The sequence below is a fragment of the Gavia stellata genome, chromosome 6, assembly GCF_030936135.1.
Source record: "Gavia stellata isolate bGavSte3 chromosome 6, bGavSte3.hap2, whole genome shotgun sequence".
Classification (NCBI taxonomy): Eukaryota; Metazoa; Chordata; class Aves; order Gaviiformes; family Gaviidae; genus Gavia; species Gavia stellata.
In genome coordinates this window covers 17,134,888-17,155,451 of record NC_082599.1, presented here as the reverse complement: position 1 = coordinate 17,155,451, position 20,564 = coordinate 17,134,888, and the positions used below count along the sequence as shown (strand labels likewise).

The following is a 20,564-nucleotide window of genomic DNA, read 5'->3' as shown; positions in this document are numbered from 1 at the left end:
TTGTGCTATATTAAGAATTTTGCTCAAGATTAAGAAATAGCACTTTTAAAAGATCCTACTTACCTGAGATTAATGGTAATCCACATTTTAAATATAAGACATCCTTTAAACGAGTTGAATCTTGTAGATGGATTTCACAGATGTATTATAGTTAGCACCAAGTTACTAGTGCGTTGGTACTACTGATTTGTGTCATAGCAATGCCTGAGCTAAGCAAGGAGATACTAAGTGATCCCTAGGAGTCTGATAGTAACCTCAGTCACTGGAGTTGTAGTGAAAGCAGTAACTGCTGCATTGTCATTTGATGTGCCTGATGAGACCTAATTGATGGGTGCCTGCTGAAAGACCTCTTTCTTCTTGGGTTTTAAAGAAAATAATTTTTTAAATCATTTTTTAATGAGTGCAATAAAGACCAAAGGCAGGATTCATCTTATTAACTTTGGACGTCTACAGCATAAGCATCCATAGCTGAGCTAGTCACTTTCCCTGCCTTATTGACAGAAGGGAGGGCAAAAAAGCAGTGATTCATCTAACCTGTTTATGTGTCTACTTTAGAATGATCTCCATTGTATCTTGGTCTTCCTTGACTGTATTGGCAATTTCCACTGACTATACAAATTAACTGGGGTGCCTGTCTCAGATCTAGATGTCTGTGTTTTGACAGATGATTCCCATTCAACATGTTCAGTAAAGGCTTGGTGTTCATTTGTGGGCTTCATATATGTATATGAAACGTAAACAACTATAGTTAATGTTAGAAAACTCAATTTCAATTTCTCTTGAATGCAGCATTAGTGAAACAATGAGGGTAGCTTTTGAGGATAATGGGAAGTACAGTGTTTAAAGCTACCTGTTGGCATCATTTTTCTTCTAGGTTGGCATTGCTGAAGAAGAGTGGTGAAGAAGATTGGAAGAGCAGACTCGGCAAAAAGCAGGAGTATGCAAAAGTGTCTGTCACTGATCGTAGCGCGCAGATGCAAGAAGTTGAGCAGCTGTTGAAGAAGGTAACTCTATCCTTGTTTGGAAAAAACATCTTGCTTGAAATGCTTCAGCGTTTTGAACATGCATCCAATTAGACAAGCATGCCTAATATTAGCTACTAGCTCCTGCTATTCCTCTTGTTGTCAGGCTTGTTTGAAAAACAATTCTCCCAACATGAGAGCTCTTTAAACAAGAATGTCTTCACTATCTTGGGACATATAATATTGGTTACAGTGTCTTTACATCAGCAGATTATGAACCAGTAAGTAGGCCTATAAGGCTTCTGGAACATTTACAGGTATAATGTTTTAAGCCTTTACCCCCCCGCAGTGAAACTGGCTTAAGACTTTAAGTTCAGGTGTTTCCTTTAGTATGGGTGAGCCTATAAAAATTTCAGATTCCTAAAGCTGTGTTGTCTCTGTGCATATGCATATACTTTTTTTTGAGCAGTGATTTTGGATCCTAGAAACACTGAGGAAATGCAGGTACCAGAGCATTCATGAGCCATTTGGCTTTTGGTTATCTTGCATGATCGTTGGTGTTTGTGGATAGCCAAAACCATCTGGACAAGGATTTTATCTGTCTTGTCAGTGTTAGTGAATAGAGTGGGAGATAGGTAGAAGGGTGTAGAGGAAAGGGAAGTCCACATTGTTAGCATGTTCTTGCTGTGTCTATACATGAGTAAGTTATGTTGCCCAGCAGGAGTGGATCTGTAACGCAGAATGATTGCTGATGAGGACCTGCTATCCATGCCATACTAACTTGTTTTGCTTCAGTGAAGTTTTGCTTCAGGCTAAATTTAGTCTGCTCCTGTGGCCTGTCTGCCTGTTAGCAACTGGGAATCCAGGAGTGCACTTCAGGGCTTAGTTTCATGCAAAAGTCCGTGCATTCTGCAGTGTGAACCAAAGCACAGAAAGTGAGGGTGACTGGGAGATTTGCTTCAAAATGGACTGCTGGTTCAAACTACAGGACTAATGTAGACTTGCTTCCCTTCTAAGTCTAGTATTTTGAAAATGACAGTGTCAGATAAAATAGGTTGTTTCAAAAGCCTTTAATTTTTGAAGGAATATTTTCATAGAGGACAAGTTAAGATAACATTTGTGTTATAAATTTTACTAGTGGGCACAGTAATCTTTGGATACAATTATTTCGTTGTGAAAATGCTGCTTCTATTAAACAGTAGAGGCAAACAATCTCCTGTTCCATCAGTATATTACAAGTAAGGAGTTGTTACACAGTCTGTCATTATTGAGGATAAATCTGTGCCTCAACATGTGACTCATCAATGGTTCTGTGTTAACTGGACAGAAAAACCAGAAAGTTTTTACATTTTTGCAGTTTGGTTTATGGGTTTTGTTTTGGTTTTGCCCTGTGGACTTGCTCAAAAATCCAATTGCTCGTTTGAAATATGTCCTAAACCAAAAGTAGTTTCAGCGAGGAAAGCAAAATTGCGGTCACATTTTTAACAGGCTAGTCTCCAAAGTGACAACTGTTGAGATCAGATAACAAATGTACTCCAGCTAAAGACAATGGGATTGAGAAAAAGCTTTAAGCAGCTGCCAAGATTAAGGCAGAGACAAAACCTTTGTTCTCTCTTCTCCCTCCCCAGCACCCATATCCTCCCTGCTGTTACCATGTGCAGCAACTTCACTCAGCATAGCACAAGTTAGGCTTTTAAAGCAAGTAAGGAAGCATGAAGTGCTTGAAGGGTACAAGCTTTGATGTGACAATGCTAGCAGTGGGAGTTTCTGTGACACTGGGTCACCCACTCTGTTGGTTCATGTTAGCTCTTGGCTATTTAGATCCTAAATCAAAGGATTTGCATGCCTGCCAATGGGTGAAATCTTGGATGTGTAAGAAAAGATGTTAGTCTTATTAGATGCAGAACTCCCTGAACTATATTGATATTTGTGATGCTGATTCAGTATGTGATACATGATAAATGATGTAAAGCTTCACTAAGTTGACCACACCGCTTACAACACACCATGTCAGCTGCCCTTAAATCTGGAAATACTATTATTGATAATTAATCAATGTGATGGTTATTATACTTTAAGAACCCTGAAGCATTGCGCTACTGAAGTCTCTATTTGTAGAAGAGCTTTGAGACTACAGTGTACTTAAGATATCTTAGCGCTTTCTGTTGCTGGATTGCAATAAAAATGCAGGAATTGTGTTGATTACTATGTTTTGAGCTAGTTAAAATACAATTTCCACACATGGCAGTCATGCATCGACAGCAAGGGTGTGTAAACTTATGTCATGCCCTGCTGGTTCAAAATAATGCCTGAAGTTTTTAGTTGCAGTATGTCATTCCAGTTAAAGTAGTCAGACACTTTTTTAGGTTTTCTTGTGTGTGTGTCTTTTAAAAGGTTATCTAACTTGTTCTGGAGATTTGATTATTGAAGCATAGCTTTATAAAATAGAAGTTATTAGAGTAAATTTAGATTTCTTATAAACAACAAAAGTTGAAAGACTCATACTCTTAACAAAATAGTTACCTTAAATACTGCTGTTTAATCACTTCTAGTCAAAATGCTTCTGCACAGTTGTCTGCACGGTAAGATATTTCTCCAAATGTGTTATAGTCATTTATATGTAGGCTAAACTGTAGAATAACCATAAAATTCATGGAAAAGCTGACAGAGCAACCTCAAATGGGGAAAAAAAAAAAAGGGAATAAGGAATTAATTCAAGGAGACACAGATGAGGGGGCAAGCTGAGATTTACTTGGAGGTCCAGCATCTGTTTTGATGATTGCTGCACATAGGAAGAAAATTTGTTGGAAGCTGTGAGGCTTCTTAAATTATTTATATGTACAGTAAAACATATTTGGACAATTCAAAGAATAGCTCTAGCATCAGGGGAACAACTGTACACTGAGGAATGTCTTACTGGAGAAAAAAATCCCTTTTATTTGGGAAAAATATTTTTGATTTAGTGTATTTGTATTCATCATCTTAGGTTGGATGGAAGACTTCCAGTTTTTTGTGGGTTTTTTCATGGGTAGAAAAATTAACTAACTTCAAAATCTTTCACTGTTATCAAAATAGCAAGATTTACTGGAATGAAAACTCCTATTTTATAGTCAGCCATTTTTAACAGAGTCCCTGATTAACGTGATTCCCAGCTGCATTGCAGTCGCATTAAAGCAGTGAATGACATTTGAAATGCACTTAATTATTATAGCAAGTTCAAACTGCAGCTCAGTACTGGTGTTAAAGGCTAGGGCTGAACAGTCAATTCAAAGTTACTCGGAGATGAAGTGTGTAAAAATCTAAAAGGGGGTAAGCCCTTAAAAAAGTGACCTTTAGGCAGAATACTAGTCTCCTGCTGTGGTAATAGTTTTATCCATTTTGTACATGGCATCCACCAAGTGCTCGCATCCCATTCTAATCAAAGCTGAAACTGTAATGATTAGGCTTCATTTTGAGCTACTCTAATGAGCTGCAGTTACCCATATTCCACGTTTGCTTTAACCTATTGAAAGGAAGAAGAATTATAGATGATAAAACCATGTCTAATCAGCTTTGGGTAAGCCCAGTTCTGATGCAGGGGTTATTTGTAGGCTTTGTTTAGAATGGTGAACTCACCTTCACTGAGTGCTGTGGGCTTAGCAATTCCCTCCAGATGGCTTTTGAGTATCCCAGTTTTAGTAAGCATTCTTTCCTTTCATCCAGAAAATAGATAGCTTATTATTTAGCAGGGTCTGAATAAACTTGCAGCAGAATTATTCACATTGTGGTTGACATGGTTCATCAATTTAATGGTGCATGAAAACAGAGACATAAAAATTATCAGCATATGAAAAGTGTATCTTCTGGTTGTGCTGTTTCGTTCTGTGTTGAGTTGTAGTGATATTGTTACTAACTTGTTTAATTCCTGCATGGAATGGCTTTGGTAAACATGCTGTTGTATTATGACAATATTTTTGATCTCTGGCTTTCCAATAGGGAAGACATTTCTAGAAGATTAAAAGATTCAGATTTTCTTCATTTTAAGAAATTAGGGGAAGATGAGTTATTTCCCCTCCATCTCCATTTCTGATAGTCCAGTTCTTTTCTAATTCCTTTGCTTTGCTTATGTCCTTGTCATAGGAACCTGTCTATGCTTCTACTTACTCTCCTGCTATGCCCACTCTCCATAAATCTCATCCTTTTCTACCTATTAATCAGGTGAGCAAAAGTCTGCACAATTTAAATGCTCAACAATTTCAAGTAAGCAAATTTTGACAGGTTTTTTTACTTAGGAAATTAATAGTCCTTTTAACTGATAAACCAGCTTAGTAAATGCTGCTTTAAAGAAACATAGTATTATGCCACTATGCTGTGTACTCTTCTTCAATATAATACATTCTGTTAGTGTTTCTCTTATGGTTGCTTTTCTAATCTGTTAGACTATGTAGGTGAAAAAGTAAATGAAGATGACATTATTGCATTCATTATAACACTGAAAACTTGTAAGTTGTTAAAAAGGGTATATAAAAGGAGCAATATGTAACTGCACAGCATTTATTCTAGGATAAAATGTTGTGTACCCTGACTTCTCTGTAAGTAATATGCATATACAATGTAAGACATAAAATCATCTAATTTCTTGACTGTAAAAAAGCAAGCTGCTTTTGTTCAGCAATGACTTTCCTGTAGTGCTTTTTCCTAGTCCCTGTCTAAAGGATTTTTGCCTTGGCACATCCTGCTTCTGTTCTCTGACTCTCCCATCTTCCTGCTTCTCTCTCTCTTTCTTCCTTTAAGGTCTGTAGTACTAGTTCGAAAGAATCAAGGTCTCTGATTTCTGATGAACGTCATCCTTGGAGATGGAAGGTGAAATGCTCTACAAACTTCCTGTTTAATTATTGGAGGGAGGAGTAAGACAGAAAATTACATTCAGATCTAAGATGCACGTTCCCAAAGCAATTTGCGGCAACAGAGTTAACTTTGTGTTTGCTTGGGAATAGAGTTCTGCTGCTGTCCCAGTAAATGTTTAGAGAAGCTTTATGTGAAGTGCTCCTCAAAATCATGTCCATAGCTCTGCAATTCCATCATAAACAATTTGAAGAACTTACTTACAAAGAACAAATACATAACGAGAAATACAAACTTCCTTCAGTTAGAGCTACATAAAAAGGTGTCTTTGAGCAGAAGTAGAATACTGGATCTCGATCTAAGCAAACAGTACCTGTTTCACATGGTCAGAGGTAAAAAAAACAAAGGCAGGAGTGGGCAAATAAACAAGTTGAAGAAAAGCACGAGAAAACAAGGATAATTCACTGGAAGGTCTCCACAGATCTATGCAAATCTAATTCTGCTTTATTACACTTCCTTGTCACTTGCCTCCCAGCTCAGATCTGTGATTGTAGTACTACAAGGGTTCTTCATTCCCACAGGAAATACAGGGTATGTCACATGTGAGGAGCATTCTGGCCAGCATGCATAATGGCAGTGAGTCCAAGGGGCAGATATTCACTGCTAGAACAGAGGATGGTGATTATGGCAGAGGCTACTGGAACCGTGACAAAAAATTTGACTACTGATATTTACCGTTTCCACATTCACTTTCGTAGCTGTTTCTAACTGTTCTTGCATCGAGTCTATAACTCCTTCTCAGACTTAAAACAGAACTTTTAGAAAAATATGCAGTCTTTATTCTAAACTGTCAACATACAGAAAATTCACTGCAATATTAAGTAATTTTTCATGTGTAAATACTCGTGCTGGGTAAAACTTAACTCTTAACCCTCTCTTCAGTAAAAATAAATACCCATCTGATTTGATCTGAGGTAGATGTTTTTCAAATCTTGAAAAAATATTTTAGCCCTTTCCTGAAACGTTTCAAAATTGTCAGCATCCTGGATAGAAGTGTAGAGGCTGGAAATGGATGAGCTATTGCAGTACAGATTGCCATTCAGAACAACTGTTCCATGGGAATTTTTCTCATCTTTTTCTGTCTTCCTAATTGGCTGGTTTTTGGTTGTTTCTCTTTTCAAATAACATTTCTCTTAACAGCCTGGTTTACCAGATTTTTCTGATAACCTTTTTTTACCCATCTATGTGATTATGTCTTCTTTATTGCTCTTCTCTACATTGGTGTCATCCTGAGGGTCTTCTCAGTGGAACTGTGTCTTTTTTTCCATGTGCATGAGAACATTTTGATCAAAGTTGGGACGAATCAGATCACTGCATGGCTCTTTTCTGTTTAGAAATAATTTTTCAGTCAGGTAACTAGTTTGCAGCCTGTAAGCTGCACTGATATTTTTATATTGCTCAAAAAAACCCCTCAGAATGTCATCTGTGATTAAGTCAAAAATATTAAAGAAATCAGAGGTAACTGTGTTAACATATTTAATCATACTTGATCTTATCAAACTTACCATTTTGATTAAACCTGTTTTCCATAATGCCATGTGGAATGGCATTAATTATGCGCCTGTGCTTTGATTCTTTATTGATTGTCTTACAGCAGTCTTCCCGTGAGTGGAACAACACAGCTTGTGTGACCTGTACCTACATGCTTTAGTTCTACTTCTAAATATTGTCCCTGTCTGAGCTTTTATCAGTTCTATATATTTTCCCATTTTCAAAGGCTATTTTTTAAAATCACTGCTTGTGTTTGGGGCATCTCCTATTCCAGTTATTTCATGTTGTTGGATGCCAATTCATCTGATCCTTTTTCTGTTTCACTTCATTTTGGGAATTTATCGTTTGTCTGAAACAAGAGATATCAGTGAACACATGGATGTATTTTTCATTACAAATTAGGATATTTCATTGAATGTAACAGCCTTTTCTTTTAATGGAAAAATAGCATTGGAGCTGTTGTCTTCCAAAGCTTTTATTTATTCCTGATACACTAATATAATTCTTGTTTTGGCTTTTTATTGGGGTCTTTTGCTCCCCTTATCAAAATGTCACAGTTACAAATTTGAAATTTATTCTTCTTTCATATCTTAATTTATTTTTTCTTTACCTGGAAATAAAATTTGCACTTAAAAGCTTGTCAGGTTTTACCTTTCTTGCCATATTTTTTCCCAACCAGAATGTGCTTTGACCAACTCATTCCTCCATAAGTGCTGTCATCTGGCAATTGTGAAGGCTTTCTAAACTACTCCCAATTACCAGGTGTATTTGTTCAGAAATTTCTTTTGACAATTGCATTGGCTCATGTTAATTTTCCAGCGATAGAAATTATTATTCTTTCTTTTAAGCATCACATATATTTTTGTTTTTCACCAGGACTGTTACAGCGAATTAAATGGGTTAGGGGGTTAGGGGTTGCTTGGTTCAGCTTCTCTCTTTTTTTTTTTTTAGTTAATTTGTTTATTAATAGAGGAAAGTGGGAGTCTTCATGCATTAGGAAGAGATCTAATATGGAATTGCTCTGAGTTTTGTAACATACCCATCCAGTCTGATTTTTTTTTTTTTTTTAGGAACTCAAGGATGTTTTGCCCAATAGAGCAGCTTGAAATCTTCAATTCAAAAAAAAAAAAAAAAGTTTGTTTCTACTGTTAGACAGCTACATACTCTCTTTTGTCATTTGTTAAGGGTCCAGAATTTCTCATGATCTTTCTTACAATTTACATGTGTGATTAACACATACGCATTCCATGTCCATGTCTTCAGAATTTCCAGTAGCTCTGCAGACTCTGGAGCTTCAGGTATTTGCTGGAGACAAAATTCAAAATTAAGCCCCCTGTCTCTTAAAAAAAAAAAAAAATACACGTGAAAGAATCCATATGACTCTACTTCTTCCTGCTTCTCCCTCACTTCCCCTCCTATTGAAATCGAAGTCAGCATCCTCACTAAGTTAAAAGTATTTGTTTTGTACATGAAATTTCACTTATAGTTTCATTAGGTATATACTAATTTCCTGCCAAGATCTCCTTTAGTATGTTGCTGTGGGTTTTTTTTCTACTAGCTGTTCATCCCAGAGGTGCCTGTGCTTCAGACATTGGAATGGGTAGAGATTGGGGGAAGTGAACAGAGGTTACTTCCAGTGTTTTTATTTAAAGCATTCATATGCTGTTACAGAAGAGGAAGCTATATTGAATAGACTTGCATCTTATTATTTCGATTGAACATTTCAGAGTTCTAGGGAAAAAATAGAGGTTTTTCTTTGATTATCATGACTTGCAGTCATAGTGTCTGGCTGCGCAGCTATCTTTCCTAATAAATCAAGAGCCAGCATTACTGCAGAAGGCTGCAGAGGTACGCGGAACCAGAGGAAGGAGTGGAGGGTTCTCCTTGTACAAGCCACTTCTTGGCTTGTCTTTACTCTTCTGGCTGATGGATACTGTTCCTGGTAAATGCTGAAAGCTACAAAATCTGTATTTCGGTGCGTCCTCTGCAGTCACAAGGGTTTTTATAGAAAAGTGACTGATTTATTTAGTCTGTTTCATTTTAAGAAAAGAAATAAATAAGAATATCTGGGTTTCTATCTCTTCCTTGTATCTTGAAATGGAGAAGAGTGTTTACTTTATGTTCACAAGCTTTTGGGTCCTTGTTCATTTCCGCTCCGTGGTTGTATGAGCTAGAGCTGTGATAAAGCTTTAGATTTTCCCGTGTTTTTTCAACTCTAGCAGCTAGGTTGCAAAGAAAATTGCCAAATGGCACACAATTTTGAAGTAATTCTAGAGTTGACAGTCCCATGCACTAAAAATACTTTTAAACTTGATTTCTAGGCAGTATAATCTCTGAAATGTTGCTACTTTTTTAAGATAAGTGCATTGACGCAATATTTCTTTGGCCTGACCTAGCTACAGCAGAGTATGTAAATTCAGTATCTTTCCTATTTAATGTACCGTCACCAATCCTTTGTGTTAGGAGGGCACTAAGATACTTAGTGCTCCTCGCTGCTTCTAATCACTCAAGCTGTTGGCTGCTACCCTCTAAAGCAAGCGAGGAAAGCTGAGGGTGACCTAAAAAAAAAAGGGGGGCGGGGGGAGACGATCACAGTCATTGGAAAAATATTCAGTAGAGCAAGCTGACATAGGAACTAAAGTGAGCAGCCTCTAGAGAGATAAGGCAGCTAATTCTGCCTGGAAAATTGAGTTACTGCAAGAGAGTGATTCAGAAATCACAAACTGAAGTTACACTTCTTTGTTGCTATTCCCTGTGCCACCTGCAGATTTGCACACTTGAAAACATCTGCTGAAAGTCAGTTTAGTCATCTCAGTAGTGTAGCAAGTCATGCTTCAAAAGAATAAGGTCTGGAAAATTATATCATACACAGAGTAAATGGTTTGCTTTGCTTAGAGGGAAGCCATTTGCCTTGGCTGGTAGTTTCAAGAAAAGGTCAAAGAGCACAGACCAAAACCTTATCTTCAGAGTGTAATGGGGCAGCAAAACAATAAAGCTTCTCAGGGTCTGGGTCACTAAGCTGTGTCTGTGACTTTCCTTTAGTAGCTTGTTCTCCTGTTCTTTTCCCTCTACAGCTAGCAGTTGAAATGTTCAGCCAGTCCTTTGCTATATCCTGGTCAGTTTATCTATTTTTTAAACATCTCTTTCTCTTTTCCCCCAAAAAAGCAGAGAATGGCAGATAACCAGGAGAGTCAGATGACCATTGAAGAAAGGAAACACCTGATTACAGCTCGAGAAGAAGCGTGGAAGTCTAAGGGTAAAGGAGCTGCCAATGACTCCACGCAGTTCACTGTAGCTGGCCGAATGGTAAAAAAAGGTCAGTGATGAAATGATCCTAATATAAATAAGCCACTGCTTATCTGTCTAGTCAAAATAAAGCCAAGCTAAAGCTATGCAGAAACATTATCCATGTTTAGCAAGAGGAGGACTGTTTATCTTCAACTGAGTATCATGTCATGAGGCTGTTCACTCTAGCTTTTTGTGGCTGTTGGTATTGATCCATTTTGTTCTGCACTGTTGCACTACCATCCATTTATTACTGGGCTCTGTCTGACTGGTGGTAGTCAATCACTTGAACAGTCATATGTTTCGTTTTTCCTTCTAATACAACCCTGAGAGCACAGTTGGATTATTCTTTCTTATTTATTCTTCCTTGAAAACCCAGGTGCACTGTCTAGAGAAAAGTTGTGAAATCTAGTTGTTGCTATTGCTGGCACTTCCCCTGCTCCTAGGATCACTGGGAATATTTAGCAAACACGTGTTATTTTTATGGTTGCTGTTTTGGACAACAACTTGAAGCGTTGTGTTTGGCTGAAGAAATCACTGAACAGATTTCTGCATAGAACCAGGAAGTAGAAATGACAAGGGAGCAATGTTGACGTTTTGGGGATCTCTTGCATTCAGTCACTGTTTCCAGATGCAGTCATTCTTCTAAAGTGGACAGGGGTCTCTGAAGGCTGTACATGGTAGAAATATAGTTATTCATGCAGTGCGCCTGGGAAGATGATAGCTTTGGGCAGAAGGCACCTAAACTGATCTCTTGTGGTTAATGAATACTAAATTTTGTTTTGTTACAAGAACATGGTTATTAAACACAACGACAATGAACCTTGAGTTAAATGACAACAACCAAAAAAAAATTATTGTGGGGTGAGGGCAGTGTTGCAACAGGGAGTAGCTCCATTTGCAATTCAAGCCACATTCTGTTGGCAGATAAACAGATACATGGTATTAGAAATTACATCTATTAGTAACATATTTTAGCTGCTGCTTATATTGTTTTGCTGCTGCAAACACCAGTGGTCAGTGTTTAAAGACTAACCTATTTTGGAGGGTCGCCAAGAAAAAGTGTTCAGTTGTCCACAGACTGCTTTTTGAGAATTTTTTTTTTGCCAAATAGATTGGCCTTTTGAAAGGAATAGAAGGTGATAGCATTTGCCCTTCTCAATGGGAAAAGAAAAATACCTTGAAAGGATCTCTTTAGGTGCTACGATCATTCTTTTGGAGAAGCAAGGTAATCCAGTGACAGTGTCATCAATAAAAATAGCCCAAGTGGGATTTTATTCAGATGTGTGCTATTTTTGTTGCCTAAAAGAATAAATTATCATGATGAGTTTTTAATTTAAGAGATGATGAGAAAGCAATGTAAAATTAAAACCTTGTTATATACATGTGCACAGATGCTGTATTTTAATTGTGTCTTAGGGCTGAAAATTTTTCAGTCCTAATTGGAAGGTGATCCTTTACTAACATCTGAAGCAGTTCTCAATGTGGCCTTGTGGATTAAGTCCTGAGAGAGCTGCTTAAGAGCTGTGTCCTCTCAAATACATCTTGATGAATGCTTTACCAGTTGACTTAAAATCTGCTGGAATTTTGAGTCTTTTAGGTAACAGGGAAAAAAATTATTTGTGGAAAAGCTACTTGATTGTTCTAAATCTATCTTGGTGTTTGATAATTATGACTTGCTAGGAGTTGCAGTAAAGATAGTGGAAATATGGTTAGAATATATTCTCCCAGCACAATATCGGTTTAATCTGATCAAAATAACTAAAGGCTTAAACTTATGTGGCTCAGTAATCAGTTAAGATATGGCTAAGTGGAAAATAGATATTAGAGGAAAGTTTAAATGTTCGTTTCCCCATTTACTGAAAGTCTAGGCAACAAGAAGTAATAGATGCAATTCCTTGCTTCAGTATGCTTTTCTAACTAATAAAAAACATGATACCTTTAGAGTGCCATTTCTCTTACTGGAGCAACATAGATTCACATGAAAAGAATTAAATAAAAATCATCTTATCCACTGGGTCCAGAATGAATTGCTTTATGATAGTTACTGAAAAGGAGAGAGGAGAGTACAACAAAAGGAAGGAGTAGTGCTTGATATGGTGGAGACTGACTTCCATTTCTACTTCCATTTCCATGTGTTCTTAAAAATGCAACAGGGCCCAAGAATTGCTGCTTAATCCAGGGACAGCATTCACAGGTCAGATGCATCCTGCTATGTGTATTGATAGAGATGGGTTTAAATTAAAAAAGGGGGGTGAGAACGTGGTGGTGGTGAAGGTGCCAACCAAGATCTTGGCAGTTTCCCTGCCAACCATATCTTTTTGTTCAGAACAGTTGCATGTTTTTTGAAATATGGCTTGTGGTAGAACTGGAGTCCAAAATGTAGACCAAGTGAACTGCTGCTACCTTGAAAACAAGCAAAACGACCATATTCAAGAGAAGGCATGTATCTGTGTTAGCTTGCTTACAGACACTTGGAAACAAAGCTATGTTCTTGCGAATGGGATGGTTTCTGAGGCTGCTGTTGATTTAAGGAGCAAGCAGGACAGTACACTCTCTTATCCCTAATACCACAGTTGTGGAGGCTGGGGAAGTATGAGGGACTGTAGGAAGTGGCCAGGCTCGTCTGCTTTCCCTAAATAGCTTCCCCTGTCATCACTGTTGGACATGTGGGCTGACCCGGCATTGCATTTCCTATGTTCTCTGTTCTTATGCAGGCCTGGCTTCTCCAAGTGCGCTAACACCAGTAGCATCCCCTTTCAGTAACCGGCAGAAGTCTACCACTCCAGTTACAAAGCCCTTGGAAGGTAAGGAATAAAAATGGCTAAAATACGTTCAGTGTTTTTTACTTCCTGTCAATTAAAAAATTTTACTTTCTGGTTTGCTTAGAAATTGAAGCCAGGCCTGATATGCAATTGGAATCAGATATGAAGCTTGACAAGCTGGAGTCGTTCTTGGGAAGGCTGAATAACAAAGGTTGGTAGAGTTACCAAAGGTGGCAATGTATCCACTCTCCGACTTCAGTAAATCACTAAGTACTTCTTAGTTAAAATACCTGGTAACAGAAACTGAATGTTTTTTTGTTCAGTCTGCACTTACTGATCACACAGTTTATTTTTGTGATTCAGTCTTTGCTACATTTTAACAAAAAAGCCTTACACTATTGTTTTACAAATGTACAATAGAATACATCACAAATGCCAAAATAACTTTCATCTTTCTGTACACACAATGTACACATACTTCTTGAGAGCAAAATATCTTAAAACCATACAGCCAGTCTGAACCATATTGCCATATACAGGGAAACAGCTTTAAACGTAGTTTAATCTTATTAAAGTCAAGATAGGACACTAAGCTGCTCCCAAGCACAATTTATTCACCTTCCTACATTTTTAAAAACTGACTCTCTGTAGCAGCTCATACAGCCTCATTGTACAGCTTGTTGGCTACCTGTGAAGCTGGCTAGAGTTCTCTGGTGTTTCCATCTCATATGTCTGTCCTCCATTTGTAAGACAAAAATCCTTTTGTAATTTGTAGAGCGTCAAACACCATAAAGAAACATATTCACATTTCAGCAGAGGAGGCACTAGCATAGGATAATGATTGTGCTATACTCACTAGTCTGAAGTAGTGACTTTTCCACTTGTAGTTCTAGTAGATCTTTTCAAAGGAAGGAATTATGTGGTTGGAGGCAAGATGGGATGTGCAAGACTGTAAAATGCTTATATCATCCTACCAAAACAACTCATTTTTGATAGTGCCTAACTTTTTATTCAGCCATATTTCCCAAACATTTTGTAATAAAGATTATTGCATAGGAGTAGCAGTTACACTCCATTTTTATCATTCTTTTCCAACAGACTTTTCTACCATCTCTCCTTCAAATGCTATCAATTTAAAAAAAAACCCAAACAACAAAAAACAGAACACCACCACCACCCCAAAAAAACCCCACCCTAACAAGCCATGTTTACCTTTTCTAGAGTTAGAAACTCTAGTATGATTATTTATTGGGTGAGGTGTTTTTTTCCTGCAGTTGCTGGGATGCATGAGACAGTGCTGACAGTTACAGGAAAATCTGTGAAAGAGGTGATGAAGCTGGATGATGATGAAACGTTTTCCAAATTTTATCGCCATGTGGATTTCCCTTCCTCCTCAGTGCCTTTGGACCTTGATGAGGACTTTGATGCCATCTTTGATCCTTGTGCACCAAAGTAAGAACTATTATTTTTGCCCCATTGTTTTGAATGCAGACATAGAGGCGGTGGTCACAATGTTCAGCTTTAAGAGTCATCTTGTAGATACCTTAGGACTGGGCATGTCCATTTCTTCCACACATTTTTGAAATAACTCTTCTGAATGCATCAAGGAACTGATCCTGATTTCCTAAAAATGTCACACCCAAAATCAAAGCAGATCTCTTGTCATTAGATGATTCTGACTAGGAAATTTAACCGATGATTATAAACACTGCTTGTTTTTCAGGTTAATATCTTCTGTAGCAGAGCACAAACGTGCAGTTAGGCCTACGCGCAGAGTCCAGTCCTCAAGAAACCCCCTGAAAATGCTGGCAGCAAGAGAAGATATTCTCCATGAATATACTGAACAAAGACTGAATGTTGCCTTCATGGAGTCAAAGCGAATGAAAGTAGAAAAAAGTAAGCTAACAGGATGATTTGTACAAGACACTGTCTTGCTATTTTAATTAAAAACAAAACAAAAAATCCCAACACAAAACCACAGCTGAAGGAATGCAACATATTGTCTGAGAGGCAATAAATTGATTGAGGTACAAGGTTGAATGTAGCCTGTCTAGGAGGTCTGGAGAGAAGGGCATGTGTGACTTCCTCAGGGAAGGCTACCTACAGCCGCCTCCTGTGCGTAGGTTTAATTATTTATTTTTAGCACAGTCACCTTGTGCAGAGAGAGAGTGCCACTGTGCCTGCAGGGTGAGGACAGGAGATCAAGGAAAGCAGATCTAGCCTTACGTTGTGCTGGGGGGAAGAGCTGGCAAGAAGAGATAAACTTTTGTTCAGGTACACTGGCCTCAATTTTGGGTCCTAGTTTTTTCTCAGAAACTGGAATTAGCCTTCTTGACTCCGAAAGATCAATTTCCATACAGGATCAGTGCTCTGTGGCAGGGCTTTGTGTTTTACTTGTGATGTTGCTTTCTCCTTACAACCAGATGGACAGTAAGAGACATTATTGTAAAATTTATTCAAAGGTTTGTCAAGCCACTTTTACCTTTTTGGGTACAAGTTTTCCTTACAACATTTGAATATAGGGAGATCATCTTTAAACATTGCCTGTATTGATGAAAACGCTAATTACATGTGTAATACTTTGTTGCCTTTTGATGAGAAGCATTTCCCTGGGTTATAAATTTGTAAAGTGCTTTGTCTCTGGTTGAGAAATAAGCAAAAGTAGCCAAGAATTTAGGCCTTAAGTTTACAGTATAACATGACTAAGACTTTGAAATGTAAATGGCTGTTGCATCACACTAGCTGAGACAAATTTGAAGGGAATTTCAGTTAATTAGCCTTGGCTACTCTGCTGTCTTTTGTGATTAATCAATTATAAGACATTGAAGATCTACACAGTACTTCATAAAACATTGGGTAAGACATGTTTCCTAGCACAGTTGGTATTTCTACCAAATAACATAATTCTGACACTGACAGTTTACTCTTGGATGATATCTAGAAACTTAGCTACTACTAAACCCACAAAGCTTTTGGGCTAGCAGTTAATCTGAGTTCAACCTGGTTTTTGCTGTTGCTATTGAGAAGGAGAAAAACTGGAAATAATGGGAGGAGATAATTTTTTTAATGCAACAACCAATTTTTTTATAATTTTGTCTTTTTTCTGTTTTTTTGTGTGTTTTTTCTCAAACTTCTTTTTATGTATAAGTGTCTACAAACTCAAATTTCTCAGAAGTAGCACTTGCTGGCTTGGCAAGCAAAGAGAACTTCAGCAACGTTAGCCTGCGGAGTGTTAATCTAACAGAGCAAAACTCTAACAACAGTGCTGTGCCATACAAGAAGCTAATGCTGCTGCAAATTAAAGGTATGCCAGAACTGCTTTTACTTTCCATACATAATAGGCTGATTATAACGTATGGGAGTTGCTACCACAGTTCGATGCTTAGCTTGTTCTAGATCTCCAGCTCGAGATTTATGTCCAAACCCTGAAAGAATAAGTGAGAACTGTGTCACAAATGCAAAACCTTACAAATAGGTTTGCATTGTGGCCTCTGGTGTGTGTTTTCCAAGGAGAAAACAGAATATTTCAGGAATTCTAGCCATCTTCTGCGGAAATTTTTTGAACTGTCCCATTCTTCCAGGGCTCAGTATAACTTGGAAGTGACATGACAGTGTTGTTGCTCCACTTCCCATTACAGTGCATAGTAATGCATTTGGTTGTGCAAAATAATAGCTGCTTTTTTGGCAAAGTAAAATTCTTAAAACCTTTTACTGCCTACAGAAATTGTGCCATAGCTTCACTTAAACAAATGTAAAGGATTCTGGAATTTGGCTGCTGTCTGCCACTTACTTAATTTCTTTCCAGAAGGACACAAAGTTTTTAAAGCAAGAACAGGAAATAATAGAAATATTAGTTGATAGGAGGCAACAGTTTTTTTGCTTCCTGTGAGTAAACCCTTTTTCCACAGGAGTAGTTTTTTAGTTCTTCTTTAACAGTTTGTTTCCATATATTTTGCTAACTGTGCTGGGATTGTTTGCATTTCATTCAAAACAAATTAGATCTTGGCATTTGATAGCAGTAGTCAAAGGAATATAATTAGCTTTGTTTTCTCTTTAGGAAGAAGACATGTTCAAACAAGATTAGTTGAACCAAGGGCCTCATCACTGAACAGTGGAGACTGTTTCCTGTTGTTAACTCCACATTTCTGTTTCTTATGGGTAGGAGAGTTTGCAAATGTCATAGAAAAAGCAAAGGTTAGTACTAGTTGGGGTTTTTTATTATTTATTTTTAGAACTGTCGCAGCATATGTCTCTCTGATGTAATTGAGCCTTGGAGCTGGTTGTCTCAAAAAGTGGCGTGTAACTGATAGTGAGAGGTAGATAGGCAGGATTCCTGTAAATGCATTTTAGCCTGTGCAGTGAATGCAAGCTGACATAGAAGTGTCTAGGTTATGAAGCTTCAAGAGAAAAGAGGATATCCTCAGGAAACAGATTTGCACTCAAACAAAAAATAGTCTGAATTGCAGGATGTCCTTTTATTCCCATGTTCATTAAGATCAAGTCTTGTTTTAAGGCAAATGAAAGAATGAATGTATTTCTGTAACATTTGCTCTATTATATCCTATCTACTTTTGCCTTCTCCCTGAACAAGATATGCACAAGTATTCCAAAGACTTAAGCAATCCTGTTCAGATAACTGTTAATCTCTTAGGCTTCAGAACTTGCAACTTTAATTCAGACAAAGAGGGAACTTGGCTGTAGAGCTTCTTATATACAGACTATAGAAGAAGGAATAAATACCCATACCCATGCAGCCAAAGACTTCTGGAAACTCCTTGGTGGACAGACAAATTATCAATGTAAGCATTCCTACACTTACAGTATCTGATGTTTTAGCACAGTAAATAGTTGAGTCGGTTCTCTTTAATAAAGATAGTTGGATGTTAAAATTTTTTATTATTTTTGACAATTTTTTCCTTAAGCTGCTGGAAGCCCTGAAGAAGATGAAATGTATGAAGCTGCAATAATAGAAACAAATTGCATTTACCGCCTCGTAGAGGATAAACTCATTCCTGAGGATGACTACTGGGGAAAGGTGCCAAAATGTACCCTGCTACAACCAAAAGAGGTATCGTGCCACTTACTGCTCCTGTGGTAAGTGCAGGAACATACAACTGATAATGACTTTCAGTAACTGCAAATGCTCATGTAAAGGCTCACTGAAAATCGGGTCCTCTGTGTTTCTGAAAAGCTTCTGAACACTTTGCTGTCTAGAGTGTGCTGCAGGTCTCAAGAACTTACATCATATTATCTTTAAAGTGAAATACTATTTTAGGAAGTGTAAATCTTTTTGTCAACAGCAGCTAACTCCAAAGTCATGAAGTGCAAAACAGGTAGCACTTCAGAAAAACAAAACAAAACAAAAACCTGTTTTCCTTTTCAAGCATTTTTATTTCTATCCTTAGCAAACTTGTCCTCTTCAAACAACCATTTCAACCATCTAAGCAGGAATGAGAGCATATTTCCAAAATAAAGACACGATGCACTTTCTTGAAAGTATTCAAGTTGCTGCCTGTTTGCTGAGCCAGTTACCCATGCTGGATGTTCTGTCAGCCTTCCCTAGCTGCAGGACGAAGCACAGGTCTAAATGTCAGTGAAAGCTGCTGTAACTGGACAGCAATCAGTTATACAACAGAATCAGGTTTTTAGTAATAAGAGCTCTCTAAACTGCTAGTGGCCTAGCTACCACCTAAAGATACACATCATAGCATTCCCCATACTTGCTTCCAGTCATCCTCAACAATTAGATGTCACAGTGCATACCGCTGCCCTGACCTTACTTGCATTGCAGTGCTAGTTGTTAGTGTCACTGCAGAAACTCAGATATCTGGAGGAGTTTGTGTTAAACACACTGTCAGCTTGCAGCACTAGGAAACCCCAGGATCAGGGTATCACATAATCTAATGGTAGGTTGTTTTTTTGGTTTGGTTTGGTTTTTAGGTGCTGGTGTTTGATTTTGGCAGTGAAGTATATGTGTGGCATGGAAAGGAAGTTACTTTAGCACAAAGAAAAGTGGCATTCCAGCTGGCAAAACACTTGTGGAATGGCACCTTTGACTACTCCAATTGTGACATAAATCCTCTGGACCCAGGGGAATGCAATCCCGTCATACCCAGGTATCAAAACTTGAGTTTAGTCTCATTGCAGAAGCTTAGTTTTCTTGCCTTTATTTCACAGTGTTTAATTTTATTTTATTTCTTTTGTTTCCTTGTACAGAAAGGGACAAGGACGCCCAGACTGGGCTGTGTTTGGCAGACTCACAGAACATAACGAGACCATACTGTTCAAAGAAAAATTTCTTGACTGGACAGAGCTGAAGAAACACAATGAGAAGAATTCTAGTGAATCCCTTCACCAGAAGGTGCATATAATAAGCATACTAGGTATTTCATACTAGATGACCTAGCTGGGATGGAAGCCAGGGAAGCTTGTTCTCAAGGATCCAGAGCACTTTCTTTATCTTGCGGGCTTTGACCTAGTGGTCAGAACATCACCACCTACAGTGAAGCCACAGAGTTGCTTTATATTAATGCCGAGCACCTCAACAAATACTGCCAAGGTGGCTTTGACAAGGCATCAAATGATGACAAGATACCAAAGTACTGAAATATGCAGGAGTCAAACTGTTTGAGTGGAACTGTGAGGTAAGAAGAAGAAAGCTATGCTCAAAGAAATCTCTTCTGTGTTTTTTGACAGGAGGAATCCAGATCTGACTCTAAACGATACGATGTCATGCTAATGGTAGCTGTGCCCCAAACGACTGTAGGCACAGTCTTGGATGGAATGAATATTGGCCGGGGCTATGGACTTGTAGAAGGAGAAGATGGGAGGCAGTTTGAAATTATCACTGCATCTGTAGATGTCTGGCACATCCTGGAATTCGATTATAGTAGGCTGCCTAAGCAAAGCATAGGGCAGTTCCATGAGGGAGACACATACGTGGTGAAGTGGAAGTACATGGTGAGCACTACAGGTTAGTGAACATTTCCATTTCATCCTGCTGAAACATGGAGAAGTGCAGCTAAAACTGCTGCTGTTAGTGGTAAGATTCAGACCTAGACTTCCTTGGATGTGAAACTGTTTTAAAGGTTAGAAATGCTAATTTAGCCTTCCTAGGCCTTTAAGAAGTACAGCTTATTTTATTTTGTTTAAAAGAAAGCATTAAAAAAGCTATAGT

The 20,564-nt window shown here is 38.0% G+C and overlaps 1 protein-coding gene across 13 annotated transcripts in view; it reads left to right on the top strand.

Moving 5' to 3' along the window:
• Positions 1–20,564, top strand: part of SVIL (supervillin) — a 105,368-nt gene that overhangs the window by 70,804 nt on the left and 14,000 nt on the right. For 7 of the 13 annotated variants that reach the window (XM_059818699.1, XM_059818710.1, XM_059818709.1 and 4 more), the window contains 15 exons: positions 875–1,004; positions 5,082–5,159; positions 5,736–5,804; positions 10,503–10,653; positions 13,340–13,429; positions 13,512–13,598; positions 14,662–14,839; positions 15,111–15,283; positions 16,536–16,691; positions 17,445–17,581; positions 18,039–18,186; positions 18,310–18,455; positions 19,328–19,503; positions 19,604–19,748; positions 20,084–20,360. In XM_059818699.1, coding sequence (XP_059674682.1) covers positions 875–1,004; positions 5,082–5,159; positions 5,736–5,804; positions 10,503–10,653; positions 13,340–13,429; positions 13,512–13,598; positions 14,662–14,839; positions 15,111–15,283; positions 16,536–16,691; positions 17,445–17,581; positions 18,039–18,186; positions 18,310–18,455; positions 19,328–19,503; positions 19,604–19,748; positions 20,084–20,360 — 2,141 coding nt within the window. The remainder of the gene's footprint in view (positions 1–874; positions 1,005–5,081; positions 5,160–5,735; positions 5,805–10,502; positions 10,654–13,339; positions 13,430–13,511; positions 13,599–14,661; positions 14,840–15,110; positions 15,284–16,535; positions 16,692–17,444; positions 17,582–18,038; positions 18,187–18,309; positions 18,456–19,327; positions 19,504–19,603; positions 19,749–20,083; positions 20,361–20,564) is intronic. The other 6 variants (XM_059818712.1, XM_059818711.1, XM_059818708.1 and 3 more) reach the window with 4 other exon arrangements.